General features: G+C 44.2%; 2 protein-coding genes across 5 annotated transcripts in view; one reads left to right on the forward strand and one right to left on the reverse strand.

The window, feature by feature from the left end:
• Positions 1-257: 257 nt before the first annotated feature.
• Positions 258-2982, forward strand: MIXL1 (Mix paired-like homeobox; the record flags this gene model as incomplete). The annotated part of the gene is made up of 3 exons (XM_077902565.1): positions 258-485; positions 1476-1683; positions 2374-2982. Coding segments are annotated over 3 exons (654 nt in total), but the record flags the coding sequence as incomplete, so codon positions are not given.
• A 3240-nt stretch (positions 2983-6222) lies between these two features.
• Positions 6223-21111, reverse strand: part of LIN9 (lin-9 DREAM MuvB core complex component) — a 78380-nt gene continuing 63491 nt past the window's right edge. For all 4 annotated transcript variants that reach the window (XM_077901316.1, XM_077901315.1, XM_077901317.1 and 1 more), the window contains 4 exons: positions 13036-13161; positions 8566-8745; positions 8324-8421; positions 6223-7657 (listed from right to left, as the gene is read on the reverse strand). In XM_077901316.1, coding sequence (XP_077757442.1) covers positions 7552-7657; positions 8324-8421; positions 8566-8745; positions 13036-13161 — 510 coding nt within the window. In that variant the 3' untranslated portion in view covers positions 6223-7551. The remainder of the gene's footprint in view (positions 7658-8323; positions 8422-8565; positions 8746-13035; positions 13162-21111) is intronic.

Below are 21111 nucleotides of genomic sequence, written 5' to 3' on the forward strand. Positions count from 1 at the left end.
CGTCTGGCGGGGCTGGGGGCGGGCCGGCCCCTCTGGGGGACACGGGCCTCGGCGCGCCCGGCCCTTTGAGCGCGCCGCCGCCCCTCCCTCGCCCGCGCCCTATAACCCGGGGTCCTGGCCCCTCGGGCTGCGCACTCGCTGGCGCAGCGATGGCCGCGGCTCGGTCCCACCAGCTCGGCTTCGGGGCGGCCCCCGCCCTCCCCGCGCTCCCCGCGCCCCCGCCCGGCCCCGCCGCCCCCGCCGCCCCCGCCGCCCCGCCTCGGGTCCCGGGCCCCTTCCCCGGCTTCCTGGGTGCCCGCCCCGCGCCCCCCACGTGCCCCGCGGGCGCGCCCGCCCCGTCGGCCTCGCAGCGCCGCAAGCGCACGTCGTTCAGCGCGGAGCAGCTGCAGCTGCTGGAGCTCGTGTTCCGCCGGACCAGGTACCCCGACATCCACCTGCGCGAGCGCCTGGCGGCGCTCACCCTGCTGCCCGAGTCCAGGATCCAGGTGAGCCCCCCACCTGCCGCCCCCGGCCGCCCAGGGCGTGAGGTCGGTACGGCTTCATGGGGGCCCCTGCAAGGGTCCGAAAGTCCACCCCGAGCAGGAGGGTGAGAAGGATTTTCGCACTTTTACCTTGTTGGGGAAGAGACAGGTGAGGTGCGGTTGGGGCTTCCCGTGGTGGGACACTGACTCTCCGGGTGGCCCCTGCGCCCCCGAGGCCACTTTCCTGGGCGGGGTGTCTTGGGCCTGGAATTTTGGTTCGAAGGGATGTGACTTCTCGGGGTAAAGCCTGAAGCACGTGGAGCTTCTGGTGACACTTTGAAGAATCCGGTGATTTAGATCGGAATCCTGCAGGTTGCTGTGGACAAGAGCCTGCCGTTTTGCGCGCGAGTCTGCAGCGTGTTGGCCTGTGACACACGCGCTTTTAAGTACGAGTCCTCGGTGTAACCCTGGCGGGAGCGGGCTTGTCTCCCGCGTCCCCGGTGGAATGCTTGTGGGCTCCCGCAGTTGGCACAGAAGCTGCTTAAGAGGACACCCTCAATATTGGCGGGGAGACGGTGAGCAGAAACATCCACAGAGGTCAAGTCCGCAGAGCAAAAACGCCTTCTTGATTGACCTGACAAGGGGCTATACTTCCAGAAATTGAATTTCTAAATTGCTTTAACACCTGTCAGTCATCTTCAAGCATAGAAGCATTTCATTCTCAAATTCTAAGTGCTTCTCTTTTGCCCCCCTCCCCCCCCCGCCCCCGGCTTTTCATTGCAGACATTGCAGGTAGAACTGTGTGGTTTTTCCCATTTTGCGCCTGGGAATGGGGAAGCAGGGCGAGCCTGGGGGCCTGAACCCCTGCCTGTAGACTGGGCCACGTGGGCCCCGTGCTTTCTGAAAACGCTGAGGCTCTGGTGCAGGGAGCCAGGGCCGGTTGGACTGGAACTCAGGAGCCTGGAGCTGGCGGAAGGACTCCAGCCCCTAGCAGCTTCTTTCTCCCTCTTCCAGGTGTGGTTCCAGAACAGGCGCGCCAAGTCCAGGCGGCAGAGCGGGAAATCCTTCCAGCCCCCCTCTGGGCCCGAGCTTTTCCTCCACCAAGCTGCTCAGGAAGCGGAAGCGAAGCGTCTGAAGCCGCAGCTGCCTCTTGAAGTGGACGTGAACTGCCTGCCTGACGCCAACAGTGTTGGAGAGGGCGTTTCCCACCCCAGCAGCCAAGGTCAGAGCTTCGGAACCTATTCTCCCCTCTCCGATGACGCTGGCTCAAAGCTGGACTCATGGGAGGAACACATCTTTTCTACCTTTGGTCACTCTTGAGTCAGGGCGAGGTCAGGATAAGCTCTGAGGGGCTGTCACTGAGTGGGGCGACACATGTCAGAATGCTGTCCCTTCTGGCTCCCATGCCGGGGACACGCGCGTCCTGGCCTTGGTGGGGGTTTTCACCAGCGTCTCTTGCCTGGGAAGCTCCCTCTCCTCAGCCCGTGAGCCTGGACCCAGTTCTCCTTCCTCCGAAGCCCCCTCCCTGCCAGGCCCTCAGTCTTCAGACCCGCGCATCTCCAGATCTGCGCCCCTGCTCCTTCAACCGTCTTGCCCTCACCTTCCGTCCTGCCCTCACTTTCCAAAGGGCTTTGTCGGAACCCCTTGCGCCCTTCACAGGAACACTGCAGCCAGGCTTCCTTTCCCCCTGGCCTTGAACTGACTTGAACCCCGTCCACGCCCTGTCCCTGAGACTTACTGCTCTTCTAGGTGGCCAGTCATCTTTAGGCTCGAGCACGGCTCCAGTGATTCTGCACGCAGATAATTGCAAGAGCCCCCTTGGCATCCCCTGGCTTTTCACACATCTTCTCTTTAGAAATCTGTAGTAGCCTCCAGTAGCCACCAGATGGAAAAAACCTTCTGACCCTTGCAGACAACCACCTGACACTTCCAGCCATCAGGGCAGCTGTGCAGAACTCAAGGTCACTCGTGCACGGCTGTGCCTGTCTCTGGCCCCTCCTGATTGTCAGGGACCTAATGAGTACCTGGTTCCTTCAGTCACTCAAAGGACCCCCCCACCTCACATCTGAACTGTCTTCTAATCCTGATCTTACTTACCTCTTACTCCAGCCGCACCAGCACTGCCTGTAGCACTTGCCATTGTACCTGGTGCAACTTGGGTGGGTTATTAAATGCTTTTCACAAATGCTTCACTGTCATTCTGTTGAAATTAGTTCTGTCCTTTGGATTGCACGTTGTGCAGTACGTCACCCCACAATTGCTTGGCACACATTGTGTGGCCCTGAAAACTGTGGAAGAACAGAGTCTCTGCAGATGTAGTGGATCGCTGGAGGTCCTTGGGTCATCAGGCTGCTGTGCTGAGGGCTCATTAAGAGTGTCACATGAGTGTCGGTTTCAGATTTCTCTCACTTTATGTATTTTCAGAATGTGCAAACCTAAGGAGGGCACTTGATGGGATGGACACTGGATGTTATACTATATGTTGGCAAATTGAATTTAAATAAAATATTTTTAAAAAGGATGAATTGGCATCTGAGAACAACAAAAAAGAACGTATGCAAATTAGTGTCTAAGCCTGAGATAACTTAAAATCTTGTCTTGATGTTTTGAGGGTTTTTCAAACTTCTGGGGGTCTGGGGAGACCATTTGTCTATAGGGTGGCCAGGGGTGTATGGGTCACTCAGGGGGAGGCTTGCAGGAGCCGTGGGTGGAGCCAGGACTCCTGTCTGGGTGTTGCTAGAACAGTCTGAGTTCCTAAGAGTGTCTGGGAGATTAATACAGGCCAGTTGCCCTGGTAAGTGTTATTCAGATGACTTGCCCTTTTCAGAGAAGTAGCCAGGAGACAGTTCAGGCTTCAGTGGCAGATCTGATCTCTGTACCCTTGGAAACGCTCTGAAACTAGACAGGAGATGGTAAACATTAGTTGTGATTATTTACATGCTCACGGTTTGCCATGTGGAGCTCAGAACTCAGCGACGTGGAGCTCAGAGCCTCGGGTCTGTGGGTGAGGCCTGGCAGGAGGTTGTCACAGGGCTGCCTTCTGCTTTCAAATCTGGACTTGACCCACCAGATGTGAGGCTACATTCATATTCACGAGATGGAAAACCTGATGCCCAGAACTTACAGTCCATTCAGGGTCACATGTAAAGGTAAATCTTGTAATTAGCTTATGAATTATATTATTCACTTCTATTGCGTTGTTTTCCCCAGCTAACACCTACAGAGTCTACAAATATATATATATATTTTTAATAGATTTTATTTATTTATTCATGAGAGACACAGAGAGAGAGAGAGGCAGAGACACAGGCAGAGGGAGAAGCAGGCTCCATGCAGGGAGCCCGATGTGGGACTCAATCCTGGGTCTCCAGGATCACACCCTGAGCTAAAGGCAGCTCTAAACCGCTGAGCCACCCGGGCTGCCCAAAGTCTACAAATATTTAAATCTTGTCATTTTTAATTTTTAAAAATTGTGGGACCCTCCAAGAATGTTAGCCTGCACCTCTCTTGAACTCTTGAGACCCTAACTGCTAAATGTTACAGGCACTGGATTTAATTCTTGGGACTGCGTATGAGGTAGGAACTATCAATGTTCTTAGAGAGTAAGAAAGTTTTGGGACGCCTGGGTGGCTCAGCAGTTGAGCATCTGCCTTCTGCTCAGGGCATGTTTCTGGGATCTGGGATCGAGTCCCACATCGGACTCCTTGCCGGGAGCCTGCTTCTCCCCCTGCCTGTGTTTCTACCTTTCTCTCTCTCTGTGTCTCTCATTCATGAATGAATAAATAAAATCTTAAAAAAAAAAAGTAAGAAAATTTTGTGGTTCATAGTCACAAGTGATCAGTGACAGCCAGGACGCAAAACTAGGGATCTGTCCACCGAGTGTCGACCAGCAAATAATGCCTTCTATATTGCCTGGGCCTTTAAGTCAGGACCAGGATTAGTGAGGATGCTTAAAGACAGCTTATTCTAGTGACACTAACATCACTTTGAGCTCTTTTGAAACTTGTTGGTTCATTGCACAAACATTTGCTGCCTATAAGCAGGCACTTTATTGGGGCTTGGAAATAAAATAGTAAGCCAAGCCAGAAATGGTCCCTCCCCTCACGGAGCAGAGAGGCCAGGACACAGACAAAAGAAGAAATATAAAATCGCGAATGTGACATGCGCCACACGGAGAGGTACATGAGGACCTGGAGGTGTGTCGTGGTGAAGGAAAGCTTCCTGGAGAAACTTATGTACAGGATGGTCAGGGGATAGCAAGGTGAGGAGGGAACTGCAGGTGCAAAGGTCCTGGAGTACAAAGCAGGGCAGAGAAGTCGTTGGGGGACATCAGACCACACGTGGCTTTCTAGTTCTGAATTTGCTCTGAGAGCCTAAGACCTTAGATGGAGAGAACATGAGCAATTCTGCATTTTAAGACCATCAGTCCTCAAGGCTGCAGTGGAGGGGGCAGAGTGTGTGCTGCAGAGAAGGGAGGGGCACCGCTGACCAGGTGGGGGGTGCCTGGGGCTGGGCAGAGAGGGAGAACTAGTGCCATCGGCTCAGAAAGTACGTGAATTCAGGAGAAAGAATTTAATAGGCAAATCTTTGGGTAGATTCTCAACACTAGCGAGTGAGTCTGGTGTTGGGAACTCACCGAAGGTAATTCAGAACCAAACCTACACAGCAGCATGTGGTGTGCTAGCTTGTTTGCTGGTATGGCCTGGAGAGGTCCCTAGAGCTCGCGAAATGTGCTGAGTGGCAGCAGCATTGTTCAGATGAACGTACGGCTGCCCCAAAATGACTGGTTTGAGCAATATAGATTTCTTCTTCCCTGAACAGAAATAAAATTCAAATACATTCTTGGGTACAGTTCTAGCCACCAATGCACGGTGGTCCTGAAAGGCGTGAGCAGAGCTGGGTGATGTGTATTTAAAATGAGGCAGAATATAAATGTGATGAGTCAGCCTTAAGAAATTGACCCAAAAAGTGAAAAGTGTTGACATAATTCTAGCAGCCTCTCACTAGGTCTATAGTAAGCCAAGAGCTGGCCTAAGTGTTTTTTCAGAGATTTGTAGAGATGGAAGGACCTCTCCCTTAATCATATTGGATGATATTATAATTCAAAATGACTTGGTAGGGATCCCTAGGTGGTGCAGCGGTTTGGCGCCTGCCTTTGGCCTAGGGCGCGATCCTGGAGACCCAGGATCGAATCCCACATCGGGCTCCCAGTGCATGGAGCCCGCTTCTCCCTCTACCTGTGTCTCTGCCTCTCTCTCTCTCTCTGTGACTATCATAAATAAATAAAATTAAAAAAAAATAAAAACAAAATGACTTGGTAATCAATCTGTGGAAATCACAGTTCCTTAAAATATTTATTTAGGGAGCTGGGTGGCTCAGAGGTTGAGCATCTGCCTTCGGCTCAGGTCATAATCCCAGGGTCCTGAGATCGACTCCCATATCAGGCTCCCTGTGTGGAGCCTCGTCTCCCTCCGCCTGGGTCTCTGCCTCTCTCTGAATAAATAAATAAAATCTTTAAAAAAAAAAAGGGTTTTACTTATTTATTCATGAGAGACACAGAGAAGCAGAGACATAGGCAGAGGGAGAAGTAGGCTCCTTGCAGGAACCCTGATGTGGGACTCCATCATGGGACTCCGGGATCATGACCTGAGCCAAAAGCAGACGTTCAACCACTGGGCCACCCAGGTGCCCCCCTTAAATTTTTTTAAATTGAAGGGATACTTACCGACTTGTATTAATCAAATGAAAATGGTAGTCAATATTACTTTTCATAGATCAATTTATTTAGAATTACAAATATTAAGAATAAAGGATTTATGCATTTCTTAATTAACATAACAGTTTAGCTAAATATAAACTCTGCACTAAAGTTTTGCAGTGGCACCATACCAACAAAGAATATGGAAGCATTTTTAAACTATACAAAAATTTCAAATGGAAAATAATCTTGTTTTAGTTTTATTATACATTAACATATAAAAAGTCCCATCTTATGAGACATCTAAAAGAATCAAAGCCACTTCTACAGCTATATCTTAAACTCCAAATCTGAAAACAATTTTATTATAGTTTGACTTTATAATATTCTATATTAAAACAAAGAAAATTCCAAATACACACTTTTTACAAGATTAACATTTTAGGCAGGGTTTTTCCTTTAAAAAACCAAAAACAACAAAAAACCCCACAACCAAATACAAACCTTTTTTTTCTGCATTTCACAGCACTGGTTATTATATTTGTTTTCCTTATAAAATCTTTTGACTTTATAAATTGTGTATGGTTGGATTTTAACCAGTCATCTGGTTCAAAAGTTGTGCAAATAAACAAAATATGAAAATAGTGTGTTATCAGTCTTTTAAATAAATCTCATAACAATAGCACTTTTTGCCCTGAATTGACGGGAAAGTCATGCCAAATCCACTTGCTGAAATTTAGCATTTTGCAAGTCATTTTTTCCTGCTCCTTCATTTTCTTTCAAAAGACAAACAACAAAGGTTTCTTTTATAAATTATGATAAATTAAAATATTTATTATTATAAAATGATCTCTAGACCCATGTCATACCGCAAGTACCCATCATGTATACTTAAGTCCATACTTCCCAGCTATATTCCAGTGGCTTCCTCCAAGGGTGGACGTGCCATCTCTCGAGGGTGACCTCTTTCAAAGACAGAGAGTGATGAGCTGAGGGAGCCTGAGCTGTCATCTGGTCAGAGCTTCCACACCGTGCCACAGACATGCAAGAAGACCGCGTTTCTGCATGTTCTCCCCTGAAGCTGCTATCTGCGCCTGTCGGCCTGAATTCATGCACGTTCAGAAAAGGGTCAGCACACTCTTCCATGAAAGTGTATTACGTTCAGACATGTTCAGTTTAAAAATACTTGCTAATAAACATGTAACGTAAGCAATGCTACTGCAGCCGAGTAATAAAAGGAAAATAAATAGAATGCTGGTCAGCAACGCTGGTTTAAGAAGCAGTACAGTATGTTAAATGCCTTATCTGTTTCCCAGCACTTGGGTTATTTGGTGTTGGAAGCCTGTGTGAAGGAAGAACAGCGTCTTATGCTGCTGGAGCCATGAAGTTGGCTCAGTCCCTGTTGGTGTCATTGGCTGCAAAGGCATGCAGGTTTCCCATCTGGCTCAGGCCACTCTGAATGTGGGCAACATGGATTTCCACATTATTCTGAAAGCAACTGAAAAAGGCACATGGTTAACTGCTTTATTTCACTGTTAGGAAAATACTTTTTAAAAAGGAAGAGCTGAGTTTTAGTCCCAAGCCCAGCTAAGATAATGATCCCAAGGAAGGACGAAAGCTCCCATCCCATCAGTTCCCAGTCTGCAACAGTGGCGATGGGAAGAGCTGCTGGAGGGCATCCCTGGGTGGCTCAGCAGTTTGGTGCCTGCCTTCAGCCCAGGGTGTGATCCTGGAGTCCCGGGATCGAGTCCCACATCAGGCTTCCTGCATGGAGCCTGCTTCTCCTCTGTCTGTGTCTCTGCCTCTCTCTCTGAGTGTTTCTCATGAATTAAAAAAAAAAAAATATATATATATATACACACACACACACACACACACACACACACTGGAAGGGGCAAAGGAACCGTGGGAGTGTGGGCAGGGGAAGGCTCACTCTCAGACTGGGGAAACTCTACTCAGCGGAACCTCCAACCCAAACCCAAACATAAACAAAATCGGTGTGAAATCTCTGTCAATAGATGGGATATAACTGAAGAGCTCTCTTGTAATTTCCTTACAGGATAAAAATTATATGAATGCTTCACAAATATGCCTAATTCTTAAAACTTGTACTGAAAATCACCATGAACTTCTAGAAATGATTAGGGTCCACCTGACCAATTACCTGATATTAGAAGCATCTATCGTACTCTTGATATCATTTAATGAATCTGTAAGTGATTTGAACTCGAAGGAATTCAGGTCTCCTCCTTCTGCCAGACACTGAAGGAAGAAATAGTTCAAAATTTAGTTAAATTATAGTTCAAATACAGACACACCCAATACAATCTGTGTATTAAAATTGTTTAGCAACAAATTAGTTTGTGTAGGTGTTGAAACTAAGAAAACCTTTTCTCTGAGATGTACCTTAATTTGTAATAAAATAGCGGTAAGCCTGGAGATTAAATCTGTCAGATTTTCGTTCTCAACACAGGGCTGTCCAGTGGAGGAGTTGGCATGCCGGACAATCTCCTGTGCTTCCTCCTCACACCTCCGTCTCATGTCTGTGGGCTGGTCTGCAGGCTGCAGGCCCTGGTCTGGAGCAAGCTGGAAACAGAGGATTCGACCATCAGATGTACATTCATAAGGCCAGAATGTTTTCTGTGTGTTTGTGCCTTGTTTTCTTGGTTGTGGATTGTTATGAAACTAGCACTTATAATGAAAATGGGCCTCACCCGACCTTAGAAGTGATTTTCTCCAACAGTTTTCTTGATTTGTTTTATATTTTTGGCAACCTTTAATTTTGATATAATTTCAAACTTCTAAAAAGGAACAGAACAAAAGTATCTTGAAATCTTTTATCCAGATTCACTGATTATGGTTTATTCTGTGTGGCAGTATTTGCTCTCCCTCCGTGTCATAGATATAATGTCTTCCCCTAGGCTCTTTGAGAATAAGCTCCAAACACTGAGCCTCTTTACCCCTAAATTATTCCAGCTTCCATTTCCTAAGTACAAGGATATTCTCTCACATAACCACAGGGCAACTGTCACAATCGGGAAATTTATCACTAATAGAAGACCATATTCTTTTTTTTTTAAATTTATTTAGGGGATCCCTGGGTGGCTCAGTGGTTTAGCATCTGCCTTCGGCCCAGGGTGTGATCCTGGGGTCCTGGGATCGAGTCCCGTGTTGGGCTCCCTGCATAGAGCCTGCTTCTCCCTCTTTCTGTGTCTCTGCCTCTCTCTCTCTCTCTCTCTCTCATGAATAAATAAATAAAATCTTAAAAAAAAATTATTTGGCAGAGAAAAAGAGAGCATAAGCGGGGAAGGGAAGAGAGAGGGAGAGGGAGAAGCAGACTCCCTGCTGAGCAATGAGCCCTATGCGGCACTTGATCCTAGGACCCTAGGATCATAACCTGAACCAAAGACAGACACTTCACCACCTGAGTCCACCAGGTGCCCGAAGACCATCTCCTAACAGGGCACATGCACGTTCCATCATCCATCCCAACAGTGTCCTACACATAGCTCTCCCTCATGAAAACATCTGGTTGCCATGTCTCTGTAGATTTGTTTATTCTGGAACAGTTCCTCTTTTGTGACCCTGATATTTTGGAAGAGTACCAGTCAGTTATGTTGTATGCTGTCCCTCAACATGGGTGTGTGTTTCCTCATGATTACACTGAAGTTATACATTTTTGGGGAGGAACACTGTTAAGAGTGATGCTGAGTTCTTGCTCAGGGCATCATGGTCAGGAGGCACCTGATGTCGATCTGCCCCGATATGGGCAGTGCTACCTCTTACAACGTGGTTGAGCCAGTCAGGTGCTGGCCAGATCCACCTCCCCAACCTGAACAGGATCCTCCCCTTTGTAATGAGTAAGCACTTGTGAAGAAAGATTTGGAGGCTCCTTGCCATCACACATTTATCTGCTAGGTTACCATGGGTCTTGATGTTACTGGTTATTAGGGTGATGGCTCCCAGATGCCCTTCGTCTCACTCCTATCATTCCTTCTACAGTTACTAGCTGATATTTTACCCTAAGAAGTTTTCCTTAAAAGTTCACTGGTTACTTAGTGAATGTTAGTAAGGACTCATGGATTCTTACTTTATTCAAAAGGCTGTCATCTCCAAGCATACTTACTTATGCTGAAGCCCACAATGCCCCAGATCTAGTCAGTGGGGACCCACTCTGTCTAGCTGGTTCCACTGGACACATTACCTTAACCTGGGGGCACAGCAACATGGCCTGGGGTTCCTCAACCTTCTCTGCTCAGGCTCTGGGATCAGTCGCTTTTTCAAGCTCTGCTTCCTTTTATTGGAGAGCAGCATTTGAAAGCTAAGATGGGGTGTTGGGGGTGCTCACTGCCATCAGGGTGTGTGCTTCTGGGCTCTCTCGGCATGTGCCTATACACATACATACACACTTGTATCTGTGTCCCAGAAAGAAAATGAATCTTGGAGTCAGACCAAGTCTCCTATTCTGAGCCAACACCACGGGGTTCGTCGTAGTCTCCCCTCCTTCAGAGCTGCCTCCTCCAGAGGCGAGAGAGCAGACCTCCCTGGTCCACAATATACTTAGTTTCTCATTTGCTCCATCCTGGAATGCAGAGTTTCAGGACTGTGAATCCACATCACCAGGAGCAAAAACCTTACTAACCAGAGGTCAATGTTTATTTAAAGTTCGATTTACCCTCAGACTAAAGGTCTAAAAATACTAAGTTTAGGTCATTTGGATTCATTTTTGTCTCCTTTAGTGTTTATGTCATTCCTCTGACACAGAGTTGGGTTCATTTATTTCTACTTATATTCCATTTTAGAGTTCATCTGTATTTGTTGAGGAAATACACACTCAGAGAAATGTCACTCCCCCTCACTCCCCAATAGCTGCCCCACCCCCAAGTTAGTTCTAGTTTATCCTTCCTGTGTTCATTCTCAAAAACCTAAGCAGTTATGTGTTAATTTTATTTTTACATATTTCTCTTTTCTCCAAAGGTAACACTTAAAATATATACCTTTGTACTTAATATATCCTGGAAATCACTCCGTATCAGGAAATAGAGAGAGCTTCCTCGTTCATTCTTACAGCAGCAAGGCACTCCATGGTGTGAACGTACCCTAAGATATTCAGCCAATTCTCTATGTATGGGCATTTATGTTTTTCCTAATATTTGGCAATTTCCAGGAATGCTGCAATGAATAACCTTGTCTCTAATACTTCAAAAAAAAATTCGAATTGTTTTTAGGGGCTATGAACATTCTAATGCATATCTTTTGGTAAATACAAGTTCACATACGTATTTGATATATATATTAGGAACAGAACTGCTTAATCATAGAATTCTCTGCATTTATTTATTTATTTATTTTTAAAGATTTTATTTATTTATTCATGAGAGACACAGAGAGAGAGAGGCAGAGACACAGGCAGAGGGAGAAGCAGGCTCCATGCAGGGAGCCCGATGTGGGACTTGATCCCAGACTCCAGGATCACACTCTGGGCCGAAGGCAGGCTCCAAACCATTGAGCCACCCGGGATCCCTGCTTTTATTTTAAAATCAGTATTGTAGGGGCACCTGGGTGGCTCAGTCAGTTAAGCATCTGACTCTTGGTTTTGGCTCAGATTGTGATCTCAGGGTTGTGGGATCGAGCCCTGTATTAGGCTCCATGCTTAGGAGGGAGTCTCCTTGGGATTCTCTCTCCCTCTTTCCCCCTCCCCACCCCTGCTTATGCATGTATGCTCTTTCTCAAATTAATAAATCTTTAAAAAATAAAATCAATATTGTACTTCCCCAAGAGCTTTGTAAAAATTAAATCATTTTACTTCATTGGAAAATGAGCCTATCACAACAGGCCTTGTGTATATACTGCAATTACACAAAAGGATTGATGAGCAGCCCATTTCTACATGTGTCATCAGCTTTGTTATGTGCTGTCTTAGATTGCTTGGTTTGTGTCTCTCATGGGTTAGTTGCTAGTCTGGAGGGGGAAATCGATTTGCTAGGATAACACTTATTGCTATGTGGGTGGCAACTACCAGGAAAATAAAAAAAAATAAATTATAATAGATGGGTAGAGGAATGATCAAAATATCCTCAGAGTTTAGTTAGCGGCAACCACAGTTCATTTCCCTCGGTTCAAGACAGGTGGATTGATAACGTGGCTGGTGGCAGATCTCTGGGACTTAACTAGGAAGCTAGAGTCATAAAGAGCTGCTGAAGAGCCTCATTTCATAAATTGAGGTGGCTCACTGGAAACATTAAACCTCTAAAAATGCAAGTGCTGGAGCATTCTAAACTCATCGCAATCATTTAATTCTTATTTTGTTTTAAGAAAATCAAATTTTAGGTGAAATCATTGAACTGCGTTCCTATATATAATTTCATGTACATGTTAATAATTCACAAATAACCCTATGCTCTACATATTTGAAGTTCAAGAATCTATAGTTCTAATGTAAAGTCTAAAGAAGAAGGAAACAAAATTATATACACAGCATGACCATAACTTTGTGAGATAAAGGGCATATATATAAAAAAAAAACTAGGGGAAATAAACCAAAATGCAGTTTTAAGGACAGTGGAATTAAGAGTTTAAGAGTAATCATTTTTCTGGATTTTTCTAAAGTTTTTTTTTAAGAGGTATACCATTTGTAATTGAAACAAAAGTCAACAGAGTCAAGAGCTTGCTGTGTGTAAAGCACTCAGATGCTGATGCTGTAACGAGTAAAAATGTAGTAAAACATGGTTATACTAAAGGACTTTATAATGATGTTGCTTTAGTTTGAGTTTTCTAAAATGTGAAACTATTTAGCTTCAAATAAAAGAGGGGTGGGCACAGGCCCTCAGGGGAAATTCATACCATCCTGTTGGACTTTATGCAAAGCTCACCTACCTCATAGCAGTATTGTTGAACTTTGTGCAAAACTTTGTTGAGGTCTTTGTTGAGTTGCTCCAACTCCAGAACAATCGTTGCATATCTCCGCTGAAATTCAATGCCAATGGGCATGGAATAGGATTTCTATAAGAAAAAAAATAAGTCAGATTTTGAGAAGGATTTTTTTTTGAGAGAGTGAGAGTGAGAACAAGAGAGAGAGTAAGAGAGAGAGCATACAGAAGGGGAAGTGGTAGAGGGAGAATCCTAAACAGACGTCAGCAAGGAGCCCAGCTCAGGGCTTGATCTCACGACCCTGAGAGCATGACCTGTGCTGAAATCAAGAGTTTGATGCTTAAGTGCTGAGCTGCCCAGGTGCCCCTCATAAGGATTTTTTTTTCAGCAGGGCACTTTCAATGATCTAACAGATCTGATATGTCCAAAACAAACAGAAGTTTATTAAAATTATCTGTACTTGGGATCCCTGGGTGGCGCAGCGGTTTAGCGCCTGCCTTTGGCCCAGGGCGCGATCCTGGAGACCCGGGATCGAATCCCACGTCGGGCTCCCAGTGCATGGAGCCTGCTTCTCCCTCTGCCTGTGTCTCTGCCTCTCTCTCTCTGTGACTATCATAAATAAATAAAAATTAAAAAAAAATTATCTGTACTCAAATAAAATAATCTGTACTCAATGTTCTACTTCTTGTGTGTGACAACAGTATTATTGTCATTTAGGAGACATCCTTAGGAGCATCACAATGTCTGCCATTTACTTTTTCCTAAAGGAGATCACTAGAGAAAGAGGTTACATGCAGAAGTGTTGAATCTGCATACTTTTTCCTTACAGGAGTCTTCCAACTTTCTCATAAGCTTGCCATTTTTCAAAATAGAACGTAAAAGCCTGAATATACTCATCTGAAGTAGTCTAGTTATTGAAACTGCATTACTCCCTGCCTGGAATTGACTGCGTGTAGTGTAATGGTTAAGCGCATGGGTGCAAGAATCACAAACGGAGGTTCACCTCCTAACTCTGCCACCTTCTAGCTGTGTGGCCATAAGCAAGCTCCCTAACTTCCTGTGCTCAATTTTCTCATCTGTAAAAAGGGGGTAATGAGAATACCAACCTAAGAGGACAGCACCTGCCCACACAGAGAATGCTCAGTAAGTGTTAACTCTTATCACCATGGCCATCACTCTGATGTGCTTGCCATCAGTAAGTGCAGGCCTTGGTGGACTTTGGTCCCATCACCCCTCCTTGCTCCACAGTGGCTCCAATAAATACACTACCCATCCCACCCCAGTGCAGATGCTGCAACAAGACGCTCCAGTCAGGCCACATGCAGTCACCTCTTCTCCTCCAGAGGGTTTCCCAGAAGCAGCCCCTCCTGTCCCTGGGAGGCACAACCGCTCCATCTGGGCAGCACAGTGAAGGACAGGGAGCGGCCCAGAAGCCACTTACAGGTGGTACACATCACACAATTATAATGGTGTGAGCTGACACAAGCCTCAGCGATCATCCACTCAACCCTGTCATTTGACGGAAGACAAAACGGAGGCGGAAGGAAGCTGATGAGTTGTTTACCAACACACACCGTCAATAATGTGTTGATGATGAAGATGGAGATGGCTAACACGCATATAGGGACTGGAGATCGATGTGTCAGACACTGTTCTAGGTGTTTAACGGGATCTCACTGACTTCACAACAAACCCATAGGAAGGGGGCTGTACTTATCCCCGTTTTATATATGGAGGAATCTGAGGCCCATGCATCCCAGTAAGTGGTAAGCATGCAGGATCCCAAGGCAGACTGTGTGGGTCAGAATCCTGCTGGAAGAGCAGGGTAGGGGCACACTCCAGGGCTGACCCTGGAATCACATAAAGGCGTCTGACTCAGTTTACCACTGGTGCCTCCTAAACGGTTTCCCCTTCCTAAGCTTCAGATTTGTTCAGTTAAGCCCACAGTACTATTTGAACAGCCAGTATTATAAAAATATTTTTATCTATCTATCTATCTATCTATCTATCTATCTATCATCTATCAACAGAGAGAGGCAGAGACATAGGCAGAGGGAGAAGCAGGCTCCATGGAGGAAGCCTGATGTGGGACTCCATCCTGGAGCCCTGGGATCACGCCCTGAGCCAAAGGCAGATGCTCAACCGTTGAGCCACCCAGGTGTCCCCATGAACAGCCAGTCTTTAATAAAAATGCTAGGATAAAGAGGACACAGTATATTTAACTTCATCTCCTTGGGTTGGCTTGGGGATTTACCCATGACATAGTTTCACCAAACACTTGACTAGTCCCTTTTTTTTTTATTTTTTAAAGAAGTTTTTCTTTTTTAGATTTTATTTATTTATCCATGAGAGATACAGACAGAAGGCAGAGACATAGGCAGAGAGAGAAGCAGGCTCCTCACAGGGAGCCCGATGTGGGACTCGATCCTGGAACCCTGGGATCACGCCCTGAGCCAAAGGCAGATGCTCAACTGCTGAGCCACCCAGGCATCCCGACCTATTTCCTTCTTTTTTTTTTTTTTCCCCTTCTTAAAGATAAGTATATATTTTGGCAAATTCAGAACTAGTTAATCAAAATCAAAATTATTAAAGGCTCTGTATCTTTTTTCCCCCTAAGATTTGTTTATTTCAGAGAGAGAGAGAGAGAGAGAGAAAGAACAAGTGTGGGGGCTAGGGGCAGAGGGAGAGGGGAGTCTCAGACTCTGGAGCATGGAGTCTGACAGGAGGCTTGATTCCATGACCCTGTGATCACAACCTGAACTGAAACCAAGAGTCGGACGCTTAACCAACTGTACCCCCCCAGGTGCCCTAAGGCTCTAAGGCTCCGTATGTTTTTGCACAGAATTCACTACAAGGTGTTAAAGGCCTCGATCCTTAATTTCTGTCTTCAACATATATATGAGGTACTTAAATAAAGACATATGAGGACTATATATATATATCAAAATGTACACAGGGGCGCCTGGCTGGCTCAGCCCATAAAGCATGCGACTCTTGATCTCAAGGTCATGAGTTCAAGCTCCATGTTGTGCCAGTAGCCTAATTAAAAAAAAAAAAATTATTTAAATTCAATTAATTAACATATAACATATTATTGGTTTCAGAGGTAGAATTCAGTGATTCATCAGTCTTATAGAACACCCAGTGTTCATTACATCATGTGCCCTCCTTAACGTCCATCCCCCAGTGACCCTGTCCTGTCACCACTCCCCCTTCCAGAGACCCTCAGTTTGTTTCCTATGATTAAAAGTCTCTTATGGTTTGTCTCCCTGATTTCATCTTATTTTTTCCTCTCTTCCCCTAAGATCCTGTTTTGTTTCTTTAACTCCACATTATCAGTGAGATCATAAGATAATTGCCTTTCTCTGACTTACTTTACTTAGTATAATATCCCCTAGTTCCATCCACGTCATTGCAAATGGCAAGATTTTTTTTTTTTGATGGCTTAGTATTCCATTGTGTGTGTGTGTGTGTGTGTGTGTGTGTGTGTGTGTGTATCACATCTTTATCCATTCATACATTGATGGACATTGAGCTCTTTCCATAGTTTGGCTATGGTGGACATTGCTGCTATAAATATTGGGATGCACATGGCCCTTCAAATCACTGCATCTGTATCTTTGAGGTAAATACCCAGTAGTACAATTGCTGAGTCATAGGGTAGTTCTATTTTCAACTTTTTGAGGAACCTCTGCAATGTTTTCCAGATTGGCTGCACCAGCTTGCATTCCTACCAACAGCAAAAGAGTGTCCCCACTTCTCTGCATTCTTGCCAACACCTGTTGTTTCCTGACTTGTTCATGGTAGCCATTCTGACTGATGTGAGGTGGTATCTCATTGTGGTTTTGATTTGTACTTCCCTGATGCAAGTGATGTTGAGCATTTTTTCATGTGTCTGTTGGCCATTTTCTGTCCTCTTTGAAGAACTGTCTGTTCATGTCTTCTGCCCATTTCTTGACTGGATAATTTGTTCTTTGGGTGTTAAATTTGATAAGTTCTGTATAGATTTTGTATGCTAGTCCTCTGCCCCTCACCTTGCTTGTGCTCTCTCTCTCACTCTCAAATAAATAAAATCTAAAAAAAACCCAAACAAACCCCAAAACCAATGGTTCTTAAAAAGTTAAACACCTTCATGTACCATATGATCTAAGAGAAATGAAATCATCTGTCCATGTAAAGCCTTGCACACAAATGTCCAATTTTCTTTGTAATAGCTAAAAAATGTAAACAATCCAAATGTCCCTCAACAGGTAAATGGATTTTGTGGTACGTCCATATGATGTGGTACTACTGCTCAGCAATAAAAAAGAATTATGGTATGTTGCATGAACTGTGGGACACACAACTAAGTGGATGAATCCAAATCGTTATACCAAATGAAAGATGACAGGCAAAAGGGACACCTGGGTAGCTCAGTGGTTGAGCGTTTGCCTTTGGCTCAGGGTGTGATCCCAGAATCCTGGGATCGAGTCCCACATCAGGCTCCCTGCATGGAACCTGCTTCTCCCTCTGCCTATGTCTCTGCCTCTCCCTCTCTCTCGGTCTCTCATAAACAAAGACATAAATACAATCCTTAAAAAAAAAAGAAAGATGACAGGCAAAAAAGCATATATACAGTATGATTCCATTTATGTGCAATTCTACAAAATGTAAACTAATCTGTGATGACAGCAGGCAGATCAGTGGTTGCTGGGAGCCTGGAATAGATGGAGGAATAGATTATAAAGGGCTTGGGGAAATCTGGTGAGGAGGGGAGAAAGCAGAAATACTTGTAATCTAGTCTGTGGTGATGGTTTCATGGGTGTGTATGTGTATATGGACACACACATATATCTGATCAAACCATACATTTTAAATATATACAGTTTACTGTGCACCAATTATACCTCAACAAAGTTGGGGAAGTCATGGGGAAAATCTACCCATATCAAAAGAACCCTGCTAACCCTTCAGAAGCCCCCATGTGTCACCTTACAAATTTTTCTCTCTTTTCTCTCCAAAGCAACCGTACTTTGATATCAAACATCATAGTTTGACTTTTGAAATTAATGCAAAATGTAATTATATAGTATATACTTTTCTTCCTCACTTCTTTCAATTAACACTGTGGAATTCATCCACATGGTCGTGTGTATCCATTTAGTTCGTTCATTGTGGTATAGTATTCTTTTGTAGAAATATTCAGTTATTCTACTGGCTCCATTTGTTGTTGGGCAATAGGACTGCATGTAGTTAGTTCTTGGCTAATATGAACAGTGCTGCTAGGACATTTTGTACTCAGGTACCCAACATGTTTAATTTTAGTAGACAGAGCCAAAGAGTTTCCCAAAGTGATGGAATAAGAAAGTTCTGGCTGCTTCACAAATGTTCCAATCTTTGATATTTTAAGTGTTTGAATAGTAGCCACTTTTAGAGGGTTTGAGTGATATCTCTTTGTGGTATTAATCTGCATTTTCTCTATTATTAATGAGGCTGGGTACCTTATCACAATTTCTTTGTACATCTGAATATCCTCTTTTTAAAAAGTATCTCTTGGGATCCCTGGGTGGCGCAGCGGTTTGGCGCCTGCCTTTGGCCCAGGGCGCGATCCTGGAGACCCGGGATCGAGTCCCACGTCGGGCTCCCGGTGCATGGAGCCTGCTTCTCTCTCTGCCTATGTGTCTGCCTCTCTCTCTCTCTCTCTCTGTATGACTATCATAAATAAATAAAAATTAAAAAAAAAATAAAAAGTATCTCTTTAATTCTCTTTCCTGTTTTCTATTAGGTTGCTTATCTTTTTCTTTTAAGATTTTATTTGTTTATTCATGAGAAACACAGAGGCAGAGACACAGGCAGAGGGAGAAGCAGGCTCCTAATGGGGAGCCTGATGCAGGACTTGATCCTGACACCCTGGGATCACACCCTGAGCCGAAGGCAGTCACCCAACCACTGAGCCACCCAGGCGCCCCTGCCTATCTTTTTCCTATTGACTTACAGTTCTTTATATATTCTAGATGTAAGCTTTCGGTCAATTATATGTGCTGTAAGCATTTCTTTCCATTCTGTGGTTTGCCTTTTATTTTCTTATAGTTGTATTTTTTCATGAACAGAGGTTCATAATTTCAATATAGTTCAATGTATCAATCTTTTCCTCTATGGTTATTGTGTTCTATACTCTATTGATCTCATTTAAAGACTTCTACCCTAAGGTCCTAATATTCTCCTATATTATCTTCTAGAAGTTTTACATTTTGGCTTTCACATTTAGATCTAAAATACCAATAATTTTTGGGGTTCCTAGGTGGCTCATTCAGAGGGGCATGCAACTCTTGATCTCAAGGTTGTGAGTTTGAACCTCATGTTGGATGTAGACATTACTTTAAAAATATATAATCTTAAAAAAAATGTAATACTGGTCATTTTTCAAGTGAGGCAGGGACCCCACCCCTGCTATATTGATACCCAGTTGACTCAGTACCATTATTTCAGTATGCTGCTGAAGCGAGCACAGCACCATTATTTCAAAAACCTTTCTTTCCTCATTACTCTGAAGAACTACTTTTGTCATTGAACAAGTGTCCACACATGTGAATGTCTCTTCCTGGGATCTCTATTCTGTTCCATGGGCTATGTGCCTATGTTGTGCCAGCAGCACACACATGAATGCTCTAGCTTTGTAATAGTACCAATCTCCAGGACAATAAGTCATTCCACCTTGCTCTTCTTTAAGAATACCTTGGGGGCGCCTGGGTGGCTCAGCAGTTGAGCATCTACCTTTGGCTAAGGGTGTGATCCTGTGGTCCTGGAATCGAGTTCCGTATCGGGCTCCCTGCATGGAGCCTGCTTCTCCCTCTGCCTATGTCTCTGCCTCTCTCTCTGTGTCTCTCATGAATAAGTAAATTAAAAAAAAAAAAATACCTTGGAGATCCTAGCTCTTTGTAGTTCCACATACATTTTAGAATCAGCTTGTCAATTTGCACAAACTTCACACATGCATGTGTATGTGCACAGATGGATTAGGACTCTGAGATTACATTCAATCACCTATAGATAAATTGGGGAAAATGGACACCTTTGCAACACTATGCCTGAAGTCATGAATATATCTTTTTATTTAAGTCTTCTTTAATTTCTCTCAACATTTTAGGTTTTTTTTTTTTTTTTTTTTAGTTTTCTATATAGAAGTTTAATACATGTTAGATTTACATCAAGGTATATATTTATTTTTTCTTTACTTTTTAGAAAAATTTATTTATTTATTTATTCATGAGAGACACAGAGAGAGGCAGAGACGCAGGCAGAGGGAGAAGCAGGCTCCATGCAGGGAACCCAATGCGGAACTTGATCCTGGGACTCCAAGATCAGGCCCTGAGCCAAAGGCAGATGCTCAACCACTGAGCCACCCAGACGTCCCAAGGTATATATTTATTTATTTATATTTTTTAAAAAATATTTTATTTATTCATGAGAGACACAGAGAGAGAGTGAGAGAAGCAGGGACACAGGCAGAGGGAGAAGCAGGCTCCATGCAGGAAGCTGGATGTGGGACTCGATCCCAGGTCTCCAGTATCATACCCTGGGCTGAAGGTGGCACTAAACCGCTGAGCCACCTGGGCTTCCCTGCCCCCAAGGTATATATTTAAATGGTATTTTTGAAATCTCATTTTCTAACTACTTATTACTGATATATGGAAACATAACTGCTTTTTAAAAAAACTAATCTTTAATCTAGCAATTTTGTTAAACTCACTAATTCTAATAATTTATCTGAAGATTCTTTCAGATTTTCTAGGTATACAAATACATCATCAGTGAATAAAACAAATTGGTTTTATTTCTTCCTTTCCAATCTTTATAAATTTTTTGCTTTATTACACTGACTAGAATCTCCACTATACTACTGAATAGCAATTGTGATAGTAGGCTTTCATATCTCATTTTCATTTTTAAAGAGAAAAAAAATGTTTTTAAATAAGCTGTATGCCCAATACGGGACTCGAACTCACAACTCTGAGATCAAGAGTCACATGCTCTACAGTCATGTGTCCCTAAAGAGAAATTTTTTAACACTTCACTAGTAAGTATAACATTTGCTATAAGTAG

The sequence above is a fragment of the Canis aureus genome, chromosome 6 (genome assembly GCF_053574225.1).
Source record: "Canis aureus isolate CA01 chromosome 6, VMU_Caureus_v.1.0, whole genome shotgun sequence".
In the NCBI taxonomy this organism is placed as follows: domain Eukaryota; kingdom Metazoa; phylum Chordata; class Mammalia; order Carnivora; family Canidae; genus Canis; species Canis aureus.